General features: G+C 39.6%; 1 protein-coding gene across 4 annotated transcripts; it reads right to left on the bottom strand.

The window, feature by feature from the left end:
- PACRGL (parkin coregulated like) lies at window positions 1–19287 on the bottom strand. 4 transcript variants are annotated; one of them, XR_012492766.1, is made up of 11 exons: window positions 19120–19280; window positions 17121–17180; window positions 15235–15302; window positions 14708–14862; window positions 12579–12646; window positions 10822–10912; window positions 10402–10536; window positions 9812–9919; window positions 3859–3939; window positions 1303–1438; window positions 1–578 (listed from the first exon to the last, which is right to left on the bottom strand). XR_012492766.1 is itself a non-coding variant. In XM_019743868.2 (10 exons), the coding sequence occupies exons 3-10, from the start codon at window positions 15284–15286 to the stop codon at window positions 1382–1384; spliced, it is 747 nt and encodes a 248-aa protein (XP_019599427.2). In that variant the 5' UTR covers window positions 15287–15302; window positions 17121–17180; window positions 19120–19277; the 3' UTR covers window positions 658–1381. The 4 variants fall into 4 exon arrangements, 3 of the variants coding, with proteins under 3 accessions (XP_019599427.2, XP_019599429.2, XP_074177890.1); XM_019743868.2 differs by lacking the exon at window positions 1–578 and having other exon boundaries at window positions 658–1438; window positions 19120–19277; XM_019743870.2 differs by lacking the exons at window positions 1–578; window positions 17121–17180 and having other exon boundaries at window positions 1247–1438; window positions 19120–19287.
- Window positions 19288–20252: the final 965 nt, after the last annotated feature.

Raw genomic sequence — 20252 nt, 5'->3', positions numbered from 1 at the left:
TGTATCTTACAGGTCTTTATTTCAAATTTGATCATTCTTAGATTTAAAAAATGACATTTTTCTTATGGCATTTTCTAGACAGCTTTGCCTTGGGTGGTGCTGAGTGCGATGAGAAGGGTAAAGGCAAAGTAAGGGGCAGGCAGTTGCTGCAGCTAATATGACCTGAGGATGTGACCCCGAGCGAAGACGCGAGGAAATAGTGGACCAGACAGGGGACCAGGAAGCACAAAAGATCTGCGGGAGGATGAGCATTAGGGCTCTTCAGAGATTACTGTATTCTTTTCAGTTATTAAAAACCCGTGAGACTGCATCTGAACAATTGCAAAGAAAGGGTGTTCGCCGCCGCTTCTGGACTCTAACATTGCTGCCGCTACATAGGAATGCCACCTGCCGTCCATCCCTTCAAACCTATCAGGCTGCTTGGGATTTGGTGTGACGGCTCAAGTTTCTGTGGGCCCTGAAGTTTCTCTTGCCCTGAAGACGGAAGGTCCTGTTCCTGTTTTCTGTTTCTCTTCTATGCCTTTCTCCGTAGAATGATCCAGAGGCAACTTCTACCACATCAACACTCAGAATGATGCCTATAAATTGTTGCAAAAACTTTTTCAATTGAATTAACTGTACAACATAAGCAAGTACAACACAATCACTGAATACATATGAGTTTTAAGATTTTAATTTCCGAATATCTTCATGTACTGAATATCCTTAGTCTTTTCAGACTATAAAATACAAAATAGCATTTATTTAAATACAATTAACACCTAAAGTTTAGGTAGTTTTAATGAGTTGGGATAAACAACATACTTGTAAGGGAATTTACACATTTAAAAAAATGTTTTTCTTAAACTAGAATACCCTGGAAAGAAATTTTCCCAAGCATTCTACATTATAAAATACGTATTTATAAATGGTAATTAACAGTGAATTCACAAATGCTGTCCACTATTTTAAATTTCCATAGGCTTGATAAATATAAAATCCAGAAATGGCAAACTGTCTAGAAATACGTACAGTTACAAACTGATTGCAGAAAGGATGTTACCAATAAAAGGCACTAGAAAATAAGTACAAACATCCATTGCAAATCCAATAATGGTTGTTCACACACAGCATAAACATGAAAAGTAAAACCCACAAAACTGTACTATTACATAACTTTTTAAAATAGCTTTCCATCATTAACCACTCTTCTTCGTTGCCGAATCATTTTTACTATGATTCAATGGTATTTTATCTACTCGTCTTAAACTAGTAAATAATGAATGGTGGCTGTGATGTACAAAAGAATAAACTCAAGTGAACCTGCAAAGGTCCCAGAGGTATCCATGGTCAGCGCTGAATACCTGTCACCAGGTGGTAAGATTTTTGTTGGCTTCCTTCTTCAACAACATATGGAACAATATGTTGGAATTTTAGATTTGATGATGATAAGGCTTCCCTGGCAAGAGAAAAAACACATAGCCTCATTAGTATCACGCTGGGTTCCCCTAGTAGGTGTTCCATTTGCAGGAGCATGCCTAAAAAAAAGTGTCCAAAACTCAAAACAAATAAACAAAATGGGATAAGAGCAGAAGGATGAAATGAGAAGTGCAAACTTTTTTCTGAGTTAAATCAAATATAGGTTGTTGTCTCTCAGTGTTTTTTAAAAATATACAACTAGGCAGGTAGTTTGGAACCAGACGACCAGTATTTGAATCCAGCTTCTGCTAGTCACTTCACTGTCAAATCTGGGGGTAATCATCTCTCTGCGCCTCAGTTTCTAGATTTTTAAAAGGGCGGTAAGAACAAAACCTCCCTCTGACGGTTGTAGAAGAGATTAAATGAGTTAAAGTCTAAAAAGTACTCAACAGAATTTCTGGCATGTATTAAGTTCCCACGTGCTCAATCGAGATCGGTGTGTAAGTATGTATCTTTCCCAAGACAAAGGTGCGTATCACTTAGAAAAAAATTAAATCAAACTCAGAATGAACCATTTCCCATTTAAGGCAGGTTGTAAACAGATTCATTATAAGAAAACAACACTGTGACTGTCTGTAACTGATTCTTTCTGTTTCCCGGAAGTTGAGTCCATCACCGTGATACACACAGGCCTTAAGAAATGAGAAACTGCAATACTGAGAAGAATCTTTTTTTAAAGACTTACCTGTAAGCACTTAAAGAGAAGATATATAAACATTTTAGAAGGGAAAGAAGAACATTCATTAATTTTATGAAGGATTTACAAAGTACCCAAAGCAAGTGCAATAATAACAATTAAGGCAAGGGAAAGTCTTTGATATGTAATTGCGATTTCCTATTGCAATTACATAAATTATTATTAAAATATCATGCAAGATATTAGAAGGAGATGACAAACAGAGGAAAAAACATGAAGGAATAAATAGTACTTAATAGCCCTTATGACTTCAGAATATTTTTTTATCCTGTACTAGCCTGATTAAAAACTAATGAGATTAAGTAGTAAGAGAGGAACTCCCTGGCTAGCTGTCTCTGGGACCATGGGTTGGATACATCTCCAGTATCCTCCCTCCAAATCATAGTGTGCTCTTTCTAAACTTTACGCAAACCATCACCAAGTCCGCACACACACCCAGGAAATCTAACATGCGGGACAAACCCCTTTCTACTTGCCCCACTCCCCATTCCCAGGCTGGGAAGAGTTTCAGATAGAAAAGCTGTGCCATCATTATTTAGCATTGGTTTACTTGCATTTCATAGGGGAGGAAAGAACAAATTCATCTTGCATTCCAATTCTCAGAACAACAAGTACATTGCAAGCAAGAAGAATTTCCTTTCTGCTGAGAGGGAGGTGGACTAGCCAGCTAGTGGATGGTTGTGTACACATCACCACAAGATATCTGAATGCTAATCCTCTGCCTAGCACCTGCACACAACCAAGAAGAAATCCATTACCTAGCAGCCTTGGGACTTATTTTCTCCTCAAACATCATTCCAGGCACTCATCATGGAAAGAATATCAATTTAAAAAGTCACGGCAACTGGTCAAATTAGGTAATTTAGGCAAAGCTTAAACTAAAACATCTACCATTTTAAAACTGCATACAATCATTCTCGATAGTTAATTCCTTTAGAAGAATGAAACTATATTCTGCAATGTTAAGATAATCACATGCAACTCTGTCATTAAGATCTGATTAAATGTAATCTCCAAAACAAGATGGGATCACTGCTTTAAGGAAATACTTCCAAGACTAGATTATCTGAACACTTCTTTCAAAAGATGAAAACTCAACCTATTTACTTGACATGGCACAGTAATAACGAAATCTGCTACATTATTGCAAGTTAAAATAATCAACTGACTCACTCCTGAGCGTGCACGCACACATGCTCACGTTCAAGCACACGTGCACTTCCAGACGTAGTAGCGCAGGCATCTGGAAATCTCATTTAAACCTTTGATTATGGGCAAATTGTAAATTTTTTTGACAGAAAAGATGGCAAATGAAAAGAAGAAAAATGTACTCTGTCTTCAATGAGCTCTCTACATTAGTCCTTCTGTTTTCTGAACTTTCCACTGATCAAAGCAAAGACATCCAAAATAAAACAAAAACAAAAACACCGTAAAGCTGCACCACACGGACTACCTGACGTACAGGAAGCACAGTGAGAGGGTACAGGCCCTGTAGTTATACAAGCTGGGTCTGAATCCCAGCTGAAAAACTGGGCTACCTAAGCGAGACTGAAACTCTGAGCTCTCCAATGAAAGTAATCCTATCAATTCCACATGGTTGTTTGCAGCTGAAATGAGATACTATATGTTATACAGCCAATTTTGTAAGACGACTAAAAGTAAAAAGAAAACAATTATGACGTAAGGGATAATGTCCTACTCACACTTCCACCATGCTGCTCCAGCTTCTGCAAGGCACTGGTGATCGGCTCTTTGAATTTCTTGTCCCGTAGTCTCTTGGAAAGCTTTTAAAATAAGATTGGCGGAATGAAATGATTTGAAAAAGTAGAAATAGTCACCATAAGCATTACTAAAACTTCACTAAAAAATAGGCTAACTAGAAATAATGTCACTGAGGCTTTACTGTATAGTAAGTACATGAACACCACTGAATTTGTTTTATAGTTCAAGGCTTCTTTTAGGAAATGAAATGTCTCATTGAAATGGATATATAATAGACACCACTCTATTTATTTAAAAAACAAACAAACAAACAAAAAAAAACCACACAATGAATTTATACTATTTCAAAAACCCATCCTACAAAATCCTCTACAGTGTGATATCCAGAGTAAGTTTTCTATGAAATTGCACACTTTTCCGTTCTGTAATTTGCAAGAGCATTTGGAGGCCTATAATGGAAAGCTAAGCCTCTAAAACACAGTTGTTTCTACAGTAAAAACGGGAAGAGACAACAAAGAAGAGAGCATTTACAAGGATAATTCAGTAACAGTGACAGAAGAATCAGACTAGAAACCACAAGACTATGTGTCCCTAGATATGTCCTGAATGGGCCTCTGTTGGATGGGTGGTCTCTGCAAAGGGGGAGGGTACGAGGTGAACGAGGACAGAATCACAGGTGCACAGATGCACACAGTGCAATTCAGGTCATGAAGGACAACCTGGAACTTTGTTCCACCATCAAATGACTGCAGTACTCGCCTGGTCTCTCCCGGTCCCTGCTCTAGGAACCTCCTCCCTTTGCTGATTTTAATGTGTCCTTTCACTGTAATAAACTGCAACACAGCTTTTTTGAGTTCTGTGAGTCCTTAGAGCAAATTGTTCAGCCTAAGGGTTGTCTTGGAAACTTCTTTAGCTACAGCGTCCCAGCATAGATTGTGATAAAGATTAAACTACATGTAACAGGAAAAACTCCCATCCTGAATGCTCTTCAGACTCCCTAAAATCTTATACTGAAGGAAGGTCCAAGATGGTGAATTAGATAAATGCTATGCCTACTACATCCCAGGATCACAACAAAATTACAAATAAATTACAGAATAATCAACCTCAAGAATCATCTGAACACTAGTTGAACAGAATTCCTATAACTAAGGATATAAAGAAGAGGTCACATCGAAATTGGTAGCAGAGGTATAGACATGAAACAAGCTGACCTCCAAACCCACAGATAGTGGTTGAACGCCGAGAGAGACACCTTGGTGGCAGAGGTCCCCCCTGAAGAAGGAGAGGGCCCGGCCCCACGCCGGGCTCCCTAGCCGAGGAGTCTGGTGTTGGAAAGAGGAGCTCTCACAGCATCTGGCAGCGAAAGTCAGTGAGGACTTTGTCTGCCCTTCCAGGGGGAGGAAGGCGGCTGGAAACCCAGATGCCTGAGTCCGTGTAGAGCTGGCACACGGACTCACTAGCTTGTGGGCACTTGCCTGGTCTCTGGTGTAGGAGAGGCAGCTTAGAAGGCGCAGAGATGTGGGGGGAAGAACTGAGTTGCATGGCTTCGGTGCAGGAGATAGAGAGACAAGAGCCAGTGTTGCCCCTGTGTGGAGCCCGCACACGTGTGGCCTACAGGAGGGTGCCAACTTTTCAGGAGTAAGCCCTCCACCAAAGGGCCAGATCTGGAACCGCACTGGTCTTGTGGAATCCACGCGTGTGCAATGCTTTGGTGACGCCCCAGGTCCCTGAACACTGAACACCTGGTACTACATCACCCAGGAAACTCCTGACTGCCAGGCTGCTGGCCCCGCCCCACCAGCTGTGGAAACCTGTTTAAAGCAGGTAGAGGGCCTGCAGAGGCCTGGGAAAACGCTTGCTGGTGGGCGGTAACCCAAGATCTGCACTGTAGCTTCTCTTGGGCAGCTCTCGGGAACCTGGAGGCCTGAGTCCAGTGGTGGCTGGCCGTAGTGTTCTCAGGGTGTTTTAGTGCGGAGGTGGCAGGCCCAGCACTGGTGCAGGAGCCAAGACTGCACTGACTTTGTAGAAACCACCTATCACACCCCTTAGATCCCTGGAACCCTGCCCTGCCCACCTACAGCTGCACTGCCAGGGGCACTCTGGGCACCTGGGCGTACAGCCCCACACCACAAGCTGTGGAGGTCTTTTACAGCAGCAGACAATCTGTGACAGCCTGCAAGAATTTTGATGGTGGCAAGTGACCCAAAAACTGTACCGCAGCCACTCTGAAATAGCTCTCAGAAATTTGCAAGTCTGAGGCAGTAACCGGGTGCAGTATTCCTTGGGTGTAGGGCAAGGTGGTCACAGGCCAGGCACTGGCGTAAGAACTGAGTCTGTGCTAACGTAGTAAAAATCACCAGTCACATCTCATGACTCCCTTGAACTCCACCCCAGCCTGCTGCATCGCCAAGGGCACTCTCAACCCTGGGTCAACTGGCTAGACACATGCACCTAAGGAGGCTCTTTCAACGCCTGGGCCTTATAGGCAGGCAGCTGGTGGCCTAGGGGGCTCTGGGCCTTTTGCTGAGCTGCCTCAGGCCCACTATTGGTGGCAGCCAGCCTCAGTTCACAGTGAGGCCACCCCCACATGCTGCCAGGTCCAGCACAGGCAGCAGACAACCACACACAGCTTTGTGGCTCCCACCAGGTATCCGGGGGCCAGTAACAGGCAAGGCTGAAATTGGCCTGCATGGGAGCCCCTCCCAAGGGACACCAGAAACAACATACCCAGAGGCCAGCTTCAGACCACACTAGAGCACTACCTGGCCAGCCCCACAAGCAGCAGGCACAAAAAGGGGTCTCAGGAGGCCTAAGAACCTGCAGGAGCAAAGCTTCCTCTGAGGGGTCAGCCCCACACAGTAGCTCATACACTGTGGGCACAGCCAATCCACAGCCAGTCAGCCTGGGGGTCAGTCCCACACACTGATGTGCCAACAGCAATCAAGGCTCTCCTACAACAGGAGAACACACACAACACACTCAAGGGACACTCGTGGAACACACACACAGGAGAGCAGGGAAACAGTGCCATTAGACCATAGAGGACACATACTACATAAGGCCACCCAGCAAAGACTGAGAGATATAGAAGATCTAACTAATAAATAGAAGCAAGCACCGAGAGGCAACCAGAATGAGGAAACAAAAAAACATGTCCCAAATAAAAGGAGAGGAGAGATCTCCAGAAATAGAACTAAATGAAATAGAGGCAACAAACCTATCACAGAGTTTAAAACACTGATTATAAGAATGCTTAAGGAACTTAGTGAGAATTTCGACAAAGAAATAAAAACAAGGGCCTACAACCAACACTCCTCTACATAGCAAGGCTATCATTTAAAATTGCAGGACAGATAAAGAGCTTCCCAGACAAGAAAAAGCTGAAGGAATTCATTACTACCAAGGCAGTATTACTGGAAATGTTAAAAGGATTTCTTTAAGCAGAAAAAAGGAGAAAACAAACAAACAAAGGAAGACAAAACCCTGAAGAATAAAATGGAAATAACTATGTAGCTATCAATAATCACTTTAAGTTTAAATGGATTAAATGTTCCTATCAAAACACATAAGGTAGCTCAGTGGATAAGCAAACAAGACCTATGCATATGTTGTCTACAGGAGACCTCAGATGGAAAGACGTACACAGACTGAAAGCAAAGAAATGGAAAAAGATATTTAATGCAAATGGAAATGAGAAAAAAAACAGGAGTAGCAATACTTACATCAAACAAAACAGACTTTAAAATGAAGACTATAATAACAAAGAAGGACATTACATAATAATAAAGGGATCAATCCAACATGAAAATATAACCCTAGTAAACCATCTATGCACCCAACATAGGAGCACCTAAATATATAAAACAAATGTTCACAGACATAAAGGCAGAGCTCAACAGTAACACAATCATAGTAGGGGACTTTAACACCCCACTGACACCAATGGACAGATCCTCCAGACAGAAAATCAACATGGCCTTAAATGACACACAGACCAGATGGATTTAATTGATATTTTTAGAGCATTTAACTCCAAAGCAGCAGAATATACATTCTTTTCAAGTGCAGACAGAACATTTTCCAAGACAGACTACATGTTAGGCCACTAAATAAGTCTCAACAAATTTAAGAAGATTGAAATAATATCAAGTGTCTTCTCTGACTACAGTGGTATGTAACTAGTAACCAATTACAAGAAAAAAAGTGAAAAACACACAAACACATGGAGACTATATAACATGCTACTAAATAATGAATGGGTCAGCAATACGATCAAGGAAGAAATCAAAAGATACCTTGAGAAAAATGAAAATGAAAACACATGACCTCAAATCAATGGGACACAGCGAAATCAGTGTTAAGAGGGAAATTCATAGCGATGCAGGCCTACCTAAAGAAACAAGAAAAATCTCAAATCAACACTCTATCTTTACACCTAAGGGAACTGGAAAAAAAGCAAAAAAAAAAAAAAAAAAAAAAAAAAAGCAAAATAAGCCCAAAAGGAGTACAAGGAAGGAAATAATAAAAATTAGAGCAGAAATAAATGAAATAAAGACAAAAAACAAACAAACAAAAACAACACAAAATGCAATACAAAAGATCAATGAAACCAAGAGCTGGTTCTTTGAAAAGATAAACAACATTGACAAACCTTTAGCCAACTCATCAAGAAAAAGAGAGAGGACCCAAACTAATGAAATCAGAAATAAAAGAGTAGAAGTGACAACAGACACCACAGAAATACAAAAAAATTTAAGAAAATACTACATGCAACTAAATGCCAACAAATTAGACAATCTGGAAGAAATGAATAAATTTCTGGAAGTATACAATCTTCCATGGCTGAATCAAGAAGAAACAGAATATCTAAACAGAACGATTACTATTAACAAAATTGAATCAGTAATCAACAAGCTCCAACTAACAAAAACCCAGAACCAGATGGCTTCAAATGTGAATTTTACCAATCATTCCAAAAAGAACTATTACCTATTCTCCTCAAACTATTCCAAAAATCCAGAAGGAGGGAAGGCTTGCAAGATCATTTTATGAGGTCACAATCACCCTGATCCCCAAACCATACAAGGATATTACAAAAAAAGAAAACTATAGGCCAATATCCCTAATGAACATAGATGCAAAAATCCTCAACAAAATATTAGCAAACCAAATTCAGCAATACATTAAAAATATCATACACCACAACTGAGTGGGATTCATTCCTGGTATTGCAAGGTTGGTTCCCATCCGCAAATCAATTAACGTGATGTACCACATTAACAAAATGAAAAAGTCAAATGGTCATATCAATACTGGTTGTGGAGTACAGCATAGGGGATAGTCAGTGGAATTGTAACAGCTGTATACAATATCAGAGGGATAGGAGATTGGGGGAGGAGGGTTATCACTTTGTGAGGGGTATAAATGTCTAATCATTGTTGTTTTGTACACCTGAAACTAATTTTTTTAAAAAAGGAAAATAAAAAAAATAAATTAAAACATAATAAAAACAACTTACAATGAAAAACAAAAAGAAAAAAGGTGAAAAACATGACTGTGGTAATATGTAATTACACAAGTATGTATAAGTGCTGTGTCTAATTCATAGCTAATCAACAAGGGCATGATACCATTACACTGTTCATTAATTTTTGTCCACTCAACTTTTGCCTACTTTTTATTGCACCTCTAAATTCTGCTCATGTAGGTGCCTTCCATTTAAAAAAAAAAATTTAAAGATTATACTGTCCATTAGTAAAATATTTTATGAACCACTAGGTCTGATCTCTGTATTTTTTGGTTAGGATGATGAGTTTCATTTTGAGCTTTGGAATCATTTTAATGATTAATGTGAAGCCATTAAATTATGAAGAGATATGGATAGGGCATGATACATATTCATAACCGCTCTCTCGTCTTTTTAGTACTCACACTTGTAAGCAGATGTTTCAGATGGTCATTTAGAGCAGGACCAACTACGACACTTAACTGCACCAGAGCATTCAATCCTCTTTCAAACACTTCATCATCCAAATGGACCTGTGACGCGATGATTGGGCAGTGATGTAGGGACAGGGAGGGAAAGAAGAGGAAGGAGAGGAAGGATGGGATGGAGAAAGGGCAAGCCAGTGAAGGAGAAAGTAACCTTGAGCATTCAAAATTAGAAGATAATCAACCAAACCCAGAATTTAAAATATAATCTTTAATGCCGGACATGTGGGAGCAAAAAACAAATTTTCAGCTTGACCAAAACATTAACTAAAATATATCATAGCAGAAAGACTGCTCTGAGGTTCATTACTTTCTCTAAACACGCGAAATGTCCCTTTTTACCTTTAGTACATCTGTTCAAGGTGTCTTCAAGTAAGTAATCACCTGGCTCTGAATCCCAGTGGCCTAATTTTGCACACACATATCAAAACCACAGGTAAAGGACTAATTTGTGTATTAATTTGGAGGGAAATAAAGACATAAAGTATCCTACACGTACTATAGGAAGTCCATAGGAATAAAGGACATACCAGAGCTGCCTTTAGCACAGGTATCAGTCTAGGAAGCAAAGGCACAGCTTTTTCAGGAGCACCCTGGACCAAAAGTAATTCTCTAAAACCCTCCTTTGACACAAAGGTGTATGGATGTCTAGTCTCTCTCAGACCCTGCCAAAGACAAAAACAAAAACAAAAAACCATGATTTACTACTCATTTGATTAAGCTAATAACAAAAAAATCAAATCCTTATTAGTCTAAGTGAAAATTAAGTTTTATTATTATTGTTTTCCTTATCGTGATATATGACTTCAGTAATTAAAATTAAACCAAGAAATTGTGGGTAAATAATGCAATTTACTGATGAGTTACAAAATAACCTTTAATGCAATTTTAAACGTTTCCCCCGCCCCCCCAAAAAATAAACAAACACTCAGGAGAGATGGAGTATTTACCTCAGCTAAAGTAATAAGAAGAGGATCAAATGGAAGATTGTCAGGAGGACATTCCCACTGTAATCTGTGTTTTACTGAACCATGGACCAATCTAAAATATAAAACACAGTCAATGTAACGATAATATAATTACATGTCAAGCAGTGATTATCTAACATATACATATTCTTTCTAGAACATAACCATATTAGAATTGTTTTGTAACATGTAGGAAAACCATGACTTCAAAACATATTACAAACACATCTTATAAAGCAATCTATAATCTTACAAATTCCTACTCTTTCAGCAAAATTGTTTTGGTGCCAAAACTAAACAACCCCACATTTATAAACCTACAGTCTTCAAATTGGAGCATGTTGCTATCTATGTGTCTTAACGCAAATGTTACAATTAATATGTTACAGTCAAAATGATAACAAAATAGGCACTCTACAGAAAATAAAAAAATGCAAACAAATGTGATAGAAACAATAATTTGTTTTATAAGGAACACTGTTTGTCAGATATAGATCACTGAACCCTAACACAAATGATCTGAAGCCAAGCCAGGTTTTACCCTTGTTAAGGAGAAGAAAACTGAGGCCAGGAAGGTGAGATGCCACAGGCAAGGTAACAAAGTGGCAGCCTCTTGAATTAAAGCTACTGCTGCTGCTTCTTTTTAAACAGCCTTTACTGAAGTATAACTGACATGCAATGAACTGCACATATTTAAAGTTCACAATGTAATATGTCTTCATGTAGGAATACATCCACTGAACCATCGCCACAATCACAATTAATTAGGATAAATACCATCCCCAAATGTGTCTTCACATCCCTTTTGTAATGTTCTGAACTTCCTGACTCCTTCATTAGTGCTATTTTCATAACAGTGAGAGGCCTCGGTAACATTGTTTTGTTACATTTTTAGTAACAATAAATTGCTCTGAGCAGGGAAGGCTGTAAAAGAACCTTAAAATAGGGTTTCAATTTGGAACATAAATATTAAATAATAATAAATTGTAGAATGTTTCTGGAACTTATTTTTCACTCATAGTCCTCCAAATCTGAAAATACCACTAAAAACATTTCTTGAATATTAGAAAGATAACAAAAAGGATGTTGTGGTTATTCTTTCCACAATGAAAATGAAATATTCTATCATCCAGAACAGGCTTAAACTGGATATACTTAGAAGAAATAAGTGTTTCTCGACAGTAAAATCTGATAATTGTATCACTCTAATAGTAACCTATATTATTTTCTTTAAAATACTCCTGATGTCTGTCCAGAAAAGTGGCAAGAATTACATCTAAAATAAGCAAAAACAGACATATGTACTCATTAAGAAATGTAATTTCAACAAATATAACTTTGAAATTTATGAAATTTTGAATTTTTGAAAGATAATTTCAAAAAATAATGAAACAATTTCATTAAATTGTCAACTTTCAGTTTACAAACAAAATTGGATTATTTATTTGCACCTTGCCCAAGCCAGTGAATGCTTAAATTGTTTTAGAAACTGCTTGAATCGATTTCCTAAATCATTTGGTGGTTTACTGCAGTTCTATTGGTAATTTTATTTTGGAATTAAAATTATTTTCATCAACAATGTCCCAGGATCTATGCCAATCCAACATCCAAAGTGTAAGTCACCTTTATTTCAACTTCCCTCATAAATAAAACTTTCCACACATTTCAACTGAACACTGTATTGATTTTCCTCAATTATTTTGAGTGACATGGTCAGTTATAACTTGTATTGATTTTACCTGCAAGGAATACCTCCTTTAGAGTAAATAGCTGCAAATGCAGAAGGGGCTCGTGACTGTTCACCAAACTGAAATAAAAAATGACGAGAACACAATAAATATTACCATCACCTCCACTTTGTGATGTCTAATCAATTTTAATCCTGCTCAGGTCAGAGGCAAACGGTCACCCTGACTTTCAAGCCACCAGGTGGGTACCCAGTCACCATTCTACTCAGATCGCTGAGAAAACCATGCACTCTCGCGGGACTGAAGCCACAGCCACAAGCACGATGGGTGCTTCCATCCACCGCTAACGGTTTCAGGAGGCTTGAAGGTGGCTGAAACTATATACGTAATAAATGTAATATAGACCAATATAAATGTTATAAATATAATAAAGATAACACATCTTTCCACCCCCTGCCCACTGTGACTTTCCAAGGTGAGAGCTGAATGGAGAAGAGGTGGTAAGTAAAGGGCAGCATATTATTTTTCAGCCTTCGGCACATTTCCTATTTGTCCTCCAGCTAAATACGGACGGTCTGGATGGTCCAAAGAATCTTAATTTCTCCAGACTGGCTTTATGCTCCTATAAAAATCAAAGGCTTAGGTTGGGCAGGGGTTTTTGATAGAGATGGACACTGAGCAAGACTCTCCCAAACATATGCCCAGATGTGTCTGCTTAGACATGTAACTTCACAGCTTTTGGTTTTGCTATACATCATTATCTTTTAAGATTAATTGTGGATCTACTCCCAAAGGCGATTTAAGAGATGATCAATCACAACAGTTAAACAATCACAGCATAATTTCAATATAATTGATCAGAGACTTAGAGGCACAGAAAGTAAATATTTTACCACATGGTACCTTAAATATAATCAGACGAAATACAGTTGTCTAAATTACAAAATATAAACTTACTATATATAATTAGCTAAAATGTTTTAAACACATGTAGTAATTTAAAAATATACTTAAGAGTATAAGTTTAGAATTAGCCCTTTCCTCTGGAAAAACACATTATTTTGAGTAAAAATACATACATGAAATTTCATTAATTTATTTGCAAAGTCAATCCATGTTCTGCACAGTAATTTACAGCAATAGCAATATTGCACTCATCTAGTTATAATTCCTGCTAAGAAAAACATAAGTTTTAAACATTGTTTTCAAGTAAGAATCATATCAGATAAGGAAATTAATTGAAAAAGTGTTGCTTTCACTGGGGAAAACTATTAAGACAAATGAGGACTATAAACTCCCACAGTTAAATATGGGAAAAGGAGCAACGGCAAGAAGACATCAGGGTGCCCTTCAGGATTTCAATTTCCTTGACACTACCGATTACTGAAAAAAGCGGAGGAACACAGATACTCAAACCGCTTTTCGTTTTTCTTTTCTAAGTCAGACAATCTCCTTCTGCCTTCAGATAGTTCATTGCATCCTTGCTTAAGTATCTGCCGTATTTCACCTGCCATCAAAATTAATGTCTCGGCCACTCTCATAATCCCTTCCAAGGGCTGAAACCACGATCATCTTCACCTACACAAGACTGGGCCGGATACCACCCAGGTGTATCGCACAGCTGTGTTCACTTTTGGATAATTCACTGACCTACACACAATTATGTACTTTTATGTGCACAAATCTCATGTTGGTTAAGTCTGATTAAATGGCTATGAAAAGGCAAAAAAGGAGGATAGTACCATAGTTAGGATTTCTGGAGCTAATTTATAGATCACAGCAAAGTGGTTAGAGACCTTGATGCAACTCTAGAGGCCTGCAATTCATCCCATGGTAATGAACTACAAGTTAAATCACTGATGCTGTATTAGGAAGTCAAACCACCACAGCAAATAAAAACCAAAGCTGATGTGCAATTTACTTTATATCCTACAATATTCACCCGGGAATGGGACAGAGCACGCCACACTGGTTACTGTCGACTTTACACCTTCTCACCTGGACACTCACTCCCACATCAGCTCCATTCTCCATCACGGCGACCACATGCCCTTCCTCCATCACTACCTCAACACTAATAAACAAAAGAGACTTAAGACAGCATTCGGATGGTTCCATAGTGCGCCAAGTGCACGTTACTCTGAAAAGTCTACGGAGTCAGGAATCTCTTTTGTACTTACCGGGTTAATTGTTTTAGGGTTAAGTTTATCACTTGGTCGAGGATGAAGTTTTCCTGCAGACTCTGGAGAACTGGTTGGCGACGAGGATTTGCTTCGTTGAACTGTAGTTCTATGTTTTATTTGTGCACCCGATGATGTCCTTGGATTACAGTTACCTGGAAAGAACCAGAAAATCTCAACAAAAAAAAGAGGTGAAAACAACAGAGCTCACCCCTCATTCATCTGTAGAATAGAATGTGTCGTTACCGTGTTTCCCCGAAAATAAGACCTAGCCGGACCATCAGCTCTAATGCATCTTTTGGAGCAAAAATTAATATAAGACCCAGTATTATATTAATTATTATATTTTATATTATATATATTATACTATATTATGCCAGGTCTTATATTATATTAAAATAAGACCGGGTCTTATATTGATTTTTGCTCCAAAAGATGCATTGGAGCTGATGGTCTGGGTAGGTCTTATTTTCGAGGAAACATGGTACTACAGTTCACCTCTTCATTTAAAAAGCAACGTTCTGTACCTGTCACTCTGTTTCTCAACTGTACGTCTCCATGGCACTCTGGTTTCTGCATCGCTTGCCTTTTACTCCTGTAGTTAAATGAAACTTGATTTCAAAACTTGGCAGGGGGTGCAGGGTGGGGATTGGAATTCATTAATAGTATATACACCAAAACAGAAGAGAGAAGAGAATACAATAAAAGACACACAAAAAAGGCATGGTATGGAGCAAGACGCCTGAAAAGACTAATGAGAAAATATAAAAACATATCAATTTCTATATCTATTAACAGCAAATTAAAAACTAGCTATAAGAAAATAAGATGTATAAAAGCAAACATTTTTTTTTTCCATTCAAAGTATCCAAATAACTGTCAAGACACGGAATTCCAATCCTCTGGCTAGATTCAGAAGACATGAACTGGCTTCATGAAAGGAGTGTTTGCCACACCCACTATCATCTCCATCTTCTCTGGCTTCTGTATTTCCAAAGTTCCAAATGTCACTATTTGCATATCAAGTCCTACTTTTCCAGTGGCATAATGAACTCTACCACTCAGTATAACACGAGCTCTTTAAACTGAACAGAACCAAAAAGAAGGTTATCACGCTCAAGTTATGAACCCCTCGTCAATTCAAGTACCTCCGGTTTTCTGGTCCATCGGGCTGAAAAACTTAGGTCACTGTTGTTCCCTTTTCCTTCACTTTCGACACTTAGTCCTACAGATGTGGTCAACATGGTGTGATGAGGTAGAAAGAGCTGTGGGATCAGATCTGCATCTCATCTCTACCAAGTATGAGGTTTATGAATTCAGGTACATTATTTAATCTCCCTAAGCGTCAGCTTCCTAATCTATTAAACGGGGGAGGTAAAACAAGCCTGTCAAGGCTGTTACTGGGCACATACGATCACGTATCAAGTTACGCACCCCATGAATGGTGGTTCACTTCTCCTCTTCCACATTTCCCTCTTTCCTGTTCTAGTTTCATAGCCCATGATTTCCTGCCTAATCAAAGTACTTCTAAATTTCTCTACCAAGGAATCCTCCATCACACACAGCCAGACTCATACACCCAACTGCCTGCTGGTGTTTCTAGGCCTAGCTGCAATCTCAAGTTCAGCCTTTCCCCATCTTCTTTGTTTCTCAAATGCTCACTTCCATGGCACTCTAACTTCTGCACGCTTTCCTTATTTCTACTTAATTATCCCCTCCCTCACTTGCATGACACTCCAGGTCTTCTTCCATTAGAGCATTTCCCACGTTGTACCTTCAATATAGTCATTATATGCATATTAATGATATATTAAGTGTCATTACATATATTAAATATATTAATATAGTCATTATATACATATTATTACAGCTCTTCTCACAAGGTAACATGGGTAAAGTCCTCTTCCACTTGCAAATGACAGCTTTTCAAATATTAAAGGACAAAGACTGTCAACTTCTCAGTTTCCTCTTCTTCAGGATAAACACTGATACTTTCTTAAATGATTCCTCCCATGAGATGATTTTAATCTGCTTTACCAGTTAGAAAACTACACAATAAGGACAAAGCTCCATGTAGTAACACTGAGCCTGAAAATATTTCAAACACGATGTAACCAGATCAGACTGCCTTGTAAAGATAAACTAAATATAAGATTATTTCTGTACACAGAATTTTAAATTTCAATTTTCTTGATTTAATACATTGACCTAATTTTCTCATCCTCCGACCAGCAGATGATTTACTTTACTTCCCAATATCACACTTCACAGTCATCTTCGAGGCATTTTCTGGAAATATAGCCATGAATACTTCATTAAATTTGTCAGATATCTTATTCGAAGATAAGCTAAGGCAAGCTTTAAATATGTTGACTTAATATCACACTTCCGTGACTATTTAGCAAGTACTTACTATTGTTATCTGGCCTCTGTTTTGAGAAGTTCCTGAGGGGGATCAACACAATCTAAGTTTCTACCAAAAAAAAAAAAAAAAAAAAAATTTTTTTGTGTCTCATTTTCAACTCTATAACTGGGGAGAACTACAATAACTATTCTAACTGTATATGAAGACTAGTAAGTTAATATACATAAAACATAAAACATTTAGAAAAGTGCTTGGCACATAGTAAGTGCTCTAGGAGTTTTAGCATCTTCTTTATAATGGTACAAAATTGTTTTTAGTATCACTATTAATAGTGAGGTCCAGGTGACTAAACAGTTTCCTTTTTTTGAAGAATTTGGTTTGACACCTTTGGCTACATCAATCTGAACATTCAGTTTAAGTTCAGTTTCTTTTGATCATAAACTGTAATAGCTGACATAGTTGAAAAACATACATCACAAAGACGCCTACCCACAAACATAAAAAGTGCATAGTCTGCCACAATAAGTCATGACACACATTTTTCAACACTACCTACCAATTCTCCAAGTTTTTATTCAAACAAGTAAATTTCTACCTTTTTTTATGTCAAAAAGTTGTTCCTGAAGGCACTATTGGGAAGGTGCTGCATTATGAATGAGTTCAAAAAACCAATGAAACTCTTCATCTGACTTTTTAATATGCTAGAAAATTGAGCTTCCAAAGGTTTTAAGTATACAGGACAGTTTTTATGTGTAATATACTTACGTAATTTTCGGCAACATCAACACACACACACACACACACACACACACAGAGTTGCAAACATTTCTCTGTCCACTTTCAAAACACCCTAGTTTCGTTCCAAAACAATTAGTTGTTCACTTTATTGTTAAAAGTATCACCCTTTACCTTAAAGACAAACGAAGTGTGTTCAAATTTTTAAATTAGTATCTATCTGGGAGCATACCACTGACAACAAACCTGGAGCATGAGTTGTTTGTAAAAGAAAAATAGTTAATTCATCTTATGCTCAACCACCCTTCCGAGTGCTTTTTCCTTCAATAACATGTAGAGGGTGGTGTGAAAGGGTAATGTTGGAAGTGAAAAATTAAGAATTATTTTGTCTTATAAATATTACAAGGTCACCCTTCATTCTTTTACAGAACAGTATGAAGATTCTAAATAGACACGAGTATGCACAAATCCACTTAACCCGAACACCTGATCTGTCACAATATCAGAGAGCAAACAAGCAGGGCCCTACCGTGGGACCCTCACTTTTCCCTAAGGTTCCCTCAGCTGCTGCAGGTAATTTACAGGGGGCTACAGGCATTTGCGTCGGTGCTAGGGAAGCACACGTTTCTTTCGCTGTTTTGGACGGCTCATAAATCCTTTCTCTATATGCACTTTATTTCTGCACCCCACTTTGAGACCAGTACATGAAACTGCTAAATTCTCAGGGGGCAGACACCGGTTCTTTCCTATTCTCTAATCCAGTGTTTAGAAAGTTCCAAACGTGTAACAGGAACCCCATTAAAGAAGCCATGTTCCATCTCTAAAGCTCCTTCAAATTCCAAAGTACAGAGACAGCCCAAAATCCATCGATCTCAATCCCCTTTTACCATAAAATAAATCCAAAGGGCGAGTATTTTAGGGTCTTAAAATCTGCTTTCCATTTTCCTAGCCTCTTCCTTTCCAATACCATCCATTTCTAAATACCTAAGACCAGTTTGGGCCAGGATGGTGTCAAAATCGGAAAATGAGGGGGTCATATAGGACAAAAAGAAAAAACAAAAAAGAACTTTTTTTTTTTTTTAAGGGGTGGAGGGAAACACGGCCGGTTTCAACTACTGCGAACGAAGGTACGTTGGGCCAACGCCCGACCATGGGGAAAAAAGGGCTCTTGGCTCAGAGCATCTCCAGGATCCTTAGCAACGGATTCCGGCGGCCCTAGCAACAGGCCAGCGAGGAGGCCGCTGGGCCGAGAGCGCGGCGGCGCCGCGGGAACCCAGCCTCCGCGGCCCACGGCTCCGGGGCCCGTTCCTACCGCGCCTCTCTCCAGCCGCGATCCGCACACCAGCCGCCACCCCAGGTGGGGCTTTTGCTCGGCGCCCACTCGACTAACAGCCGTGGTTTCCACCACCAGCCACCGGGGCGCGGGGAAAACGAGGCTTCGCGCGGTCCCCGGATCTGGCGGCGCCGCTCACTGACGACAGACGCCGCTACGTCCTCTCAGCCAATAGCAGGGAGGCGGCGGACGCGCCGGCGGTAGAGGGTTGCCCAGGCAACGAGGCGCTAGGAGTTAAAAGGGCAGTTCCTGAGCTGGAGACTCTGCCTGGTAACCAGGGCACCTGGTGGAGGGTGTTTTTGGAATGAGAGGTCCAGGGAGCAGAGGAACGCACAGGCTCCTGCTTCCCTGCGTCCCAGCCTGGCCTCAGCCCGTGCACTTAACTCTTACACTGACCTCGCACACTTAAAATACTCAGTGTGCTCCAGCTATCCTGCCCCAGAATCTTCAGGAGATAGAGCCCAAACCGTCTGCCTGCCCAGCTGTGGAATTTCATTTCCTGTCATATCTCACTAATTCATATGCTATTGCATCAGCGACTACAGAATACATCCATATTTTAATAAAAAGCCTGTGCTTTTGTACTCCAGATTAGTTTAATAAAACTGATGCTGCAGGGAAATGTGTCTACCTGTGATTCCACCCAAAGCGATTTGGGTTATGTAATGCAGGGTCTCTGGTCCTGCTCCTGCTCCCCGCGGGTGGACACAGAGCATGGTGAGGCCAAAAGGGAACACCCAGGGAGCCATAGATAGGGGAGGCATACCACTATATTCTCACTGGCTGCTGGTCGAGACATAGGGAACAGGGTTCACATGATGTGCAATCCACCATCCGCTTCTCTGCCAACCAACCCCCTAGCATAGCACCGGTAGTTATATTAGTGGCTAATGGCTAACCGGTAACAGCTGATGGCCACCCAGCCACAGTGGATGGCCATCTGATTACAGCTGATGGCCATCTAATAACCGAGCCAGCACCTTCCCAGGTTAGGCTGAGAGCCTGGAAACTGCTCTCTGCGACTCTGTCCCCACAGGTTGTCATCGTAAAAAGCCCAAGCCCTTTCAACCTGTCCACTGCGTTCCTTTCTAGAGTCCTTTGCTTTAACTTTT

This window comes from Rhinolophus sinicus, linkage group LG02 (assembly GCF_036562045.2).
Source record: "Rhinolophus sinicus isolate RSC01 linkage group LG02, ASM3656204v1, whole genome shotgun sequence".
NCBI classification, from domain to species: Eukaryota; Metazoa; Chordata; class Mammalia; order Chiroptera; family Rhinolophidae; genus Rhinolophus; species Rhinolophus sinicus.
The sequence above is the reverse complement of the archived record's forward strand: the minus strand, read 5'-3'. Positions and strand labels throughout refer to the sequence as shown.

Coding starts and splice junctions, on each gene's coding strand:
- PACRGL (XM_019743870.2), bottom strand. CDS start 15,286: ATGCAGAAACCAGAGTGCCATGGAGACGTACAGTTGAGAAACAGAGTG. Junction 14,863..15,234: donor GTTGAGAAACAGAGTGACAG/GTACAGAACGTT, acceptor GGTTCTTTCCAG/GTAACTGTAATCCAAGGACA. Junction 10,537..10,821: donor TTCTTATTACTTTAGCTGAG/GTAAATACTCCA, acceptor TGTCTTTGGCAG/GGTCTGAGAGAGACTAGACA.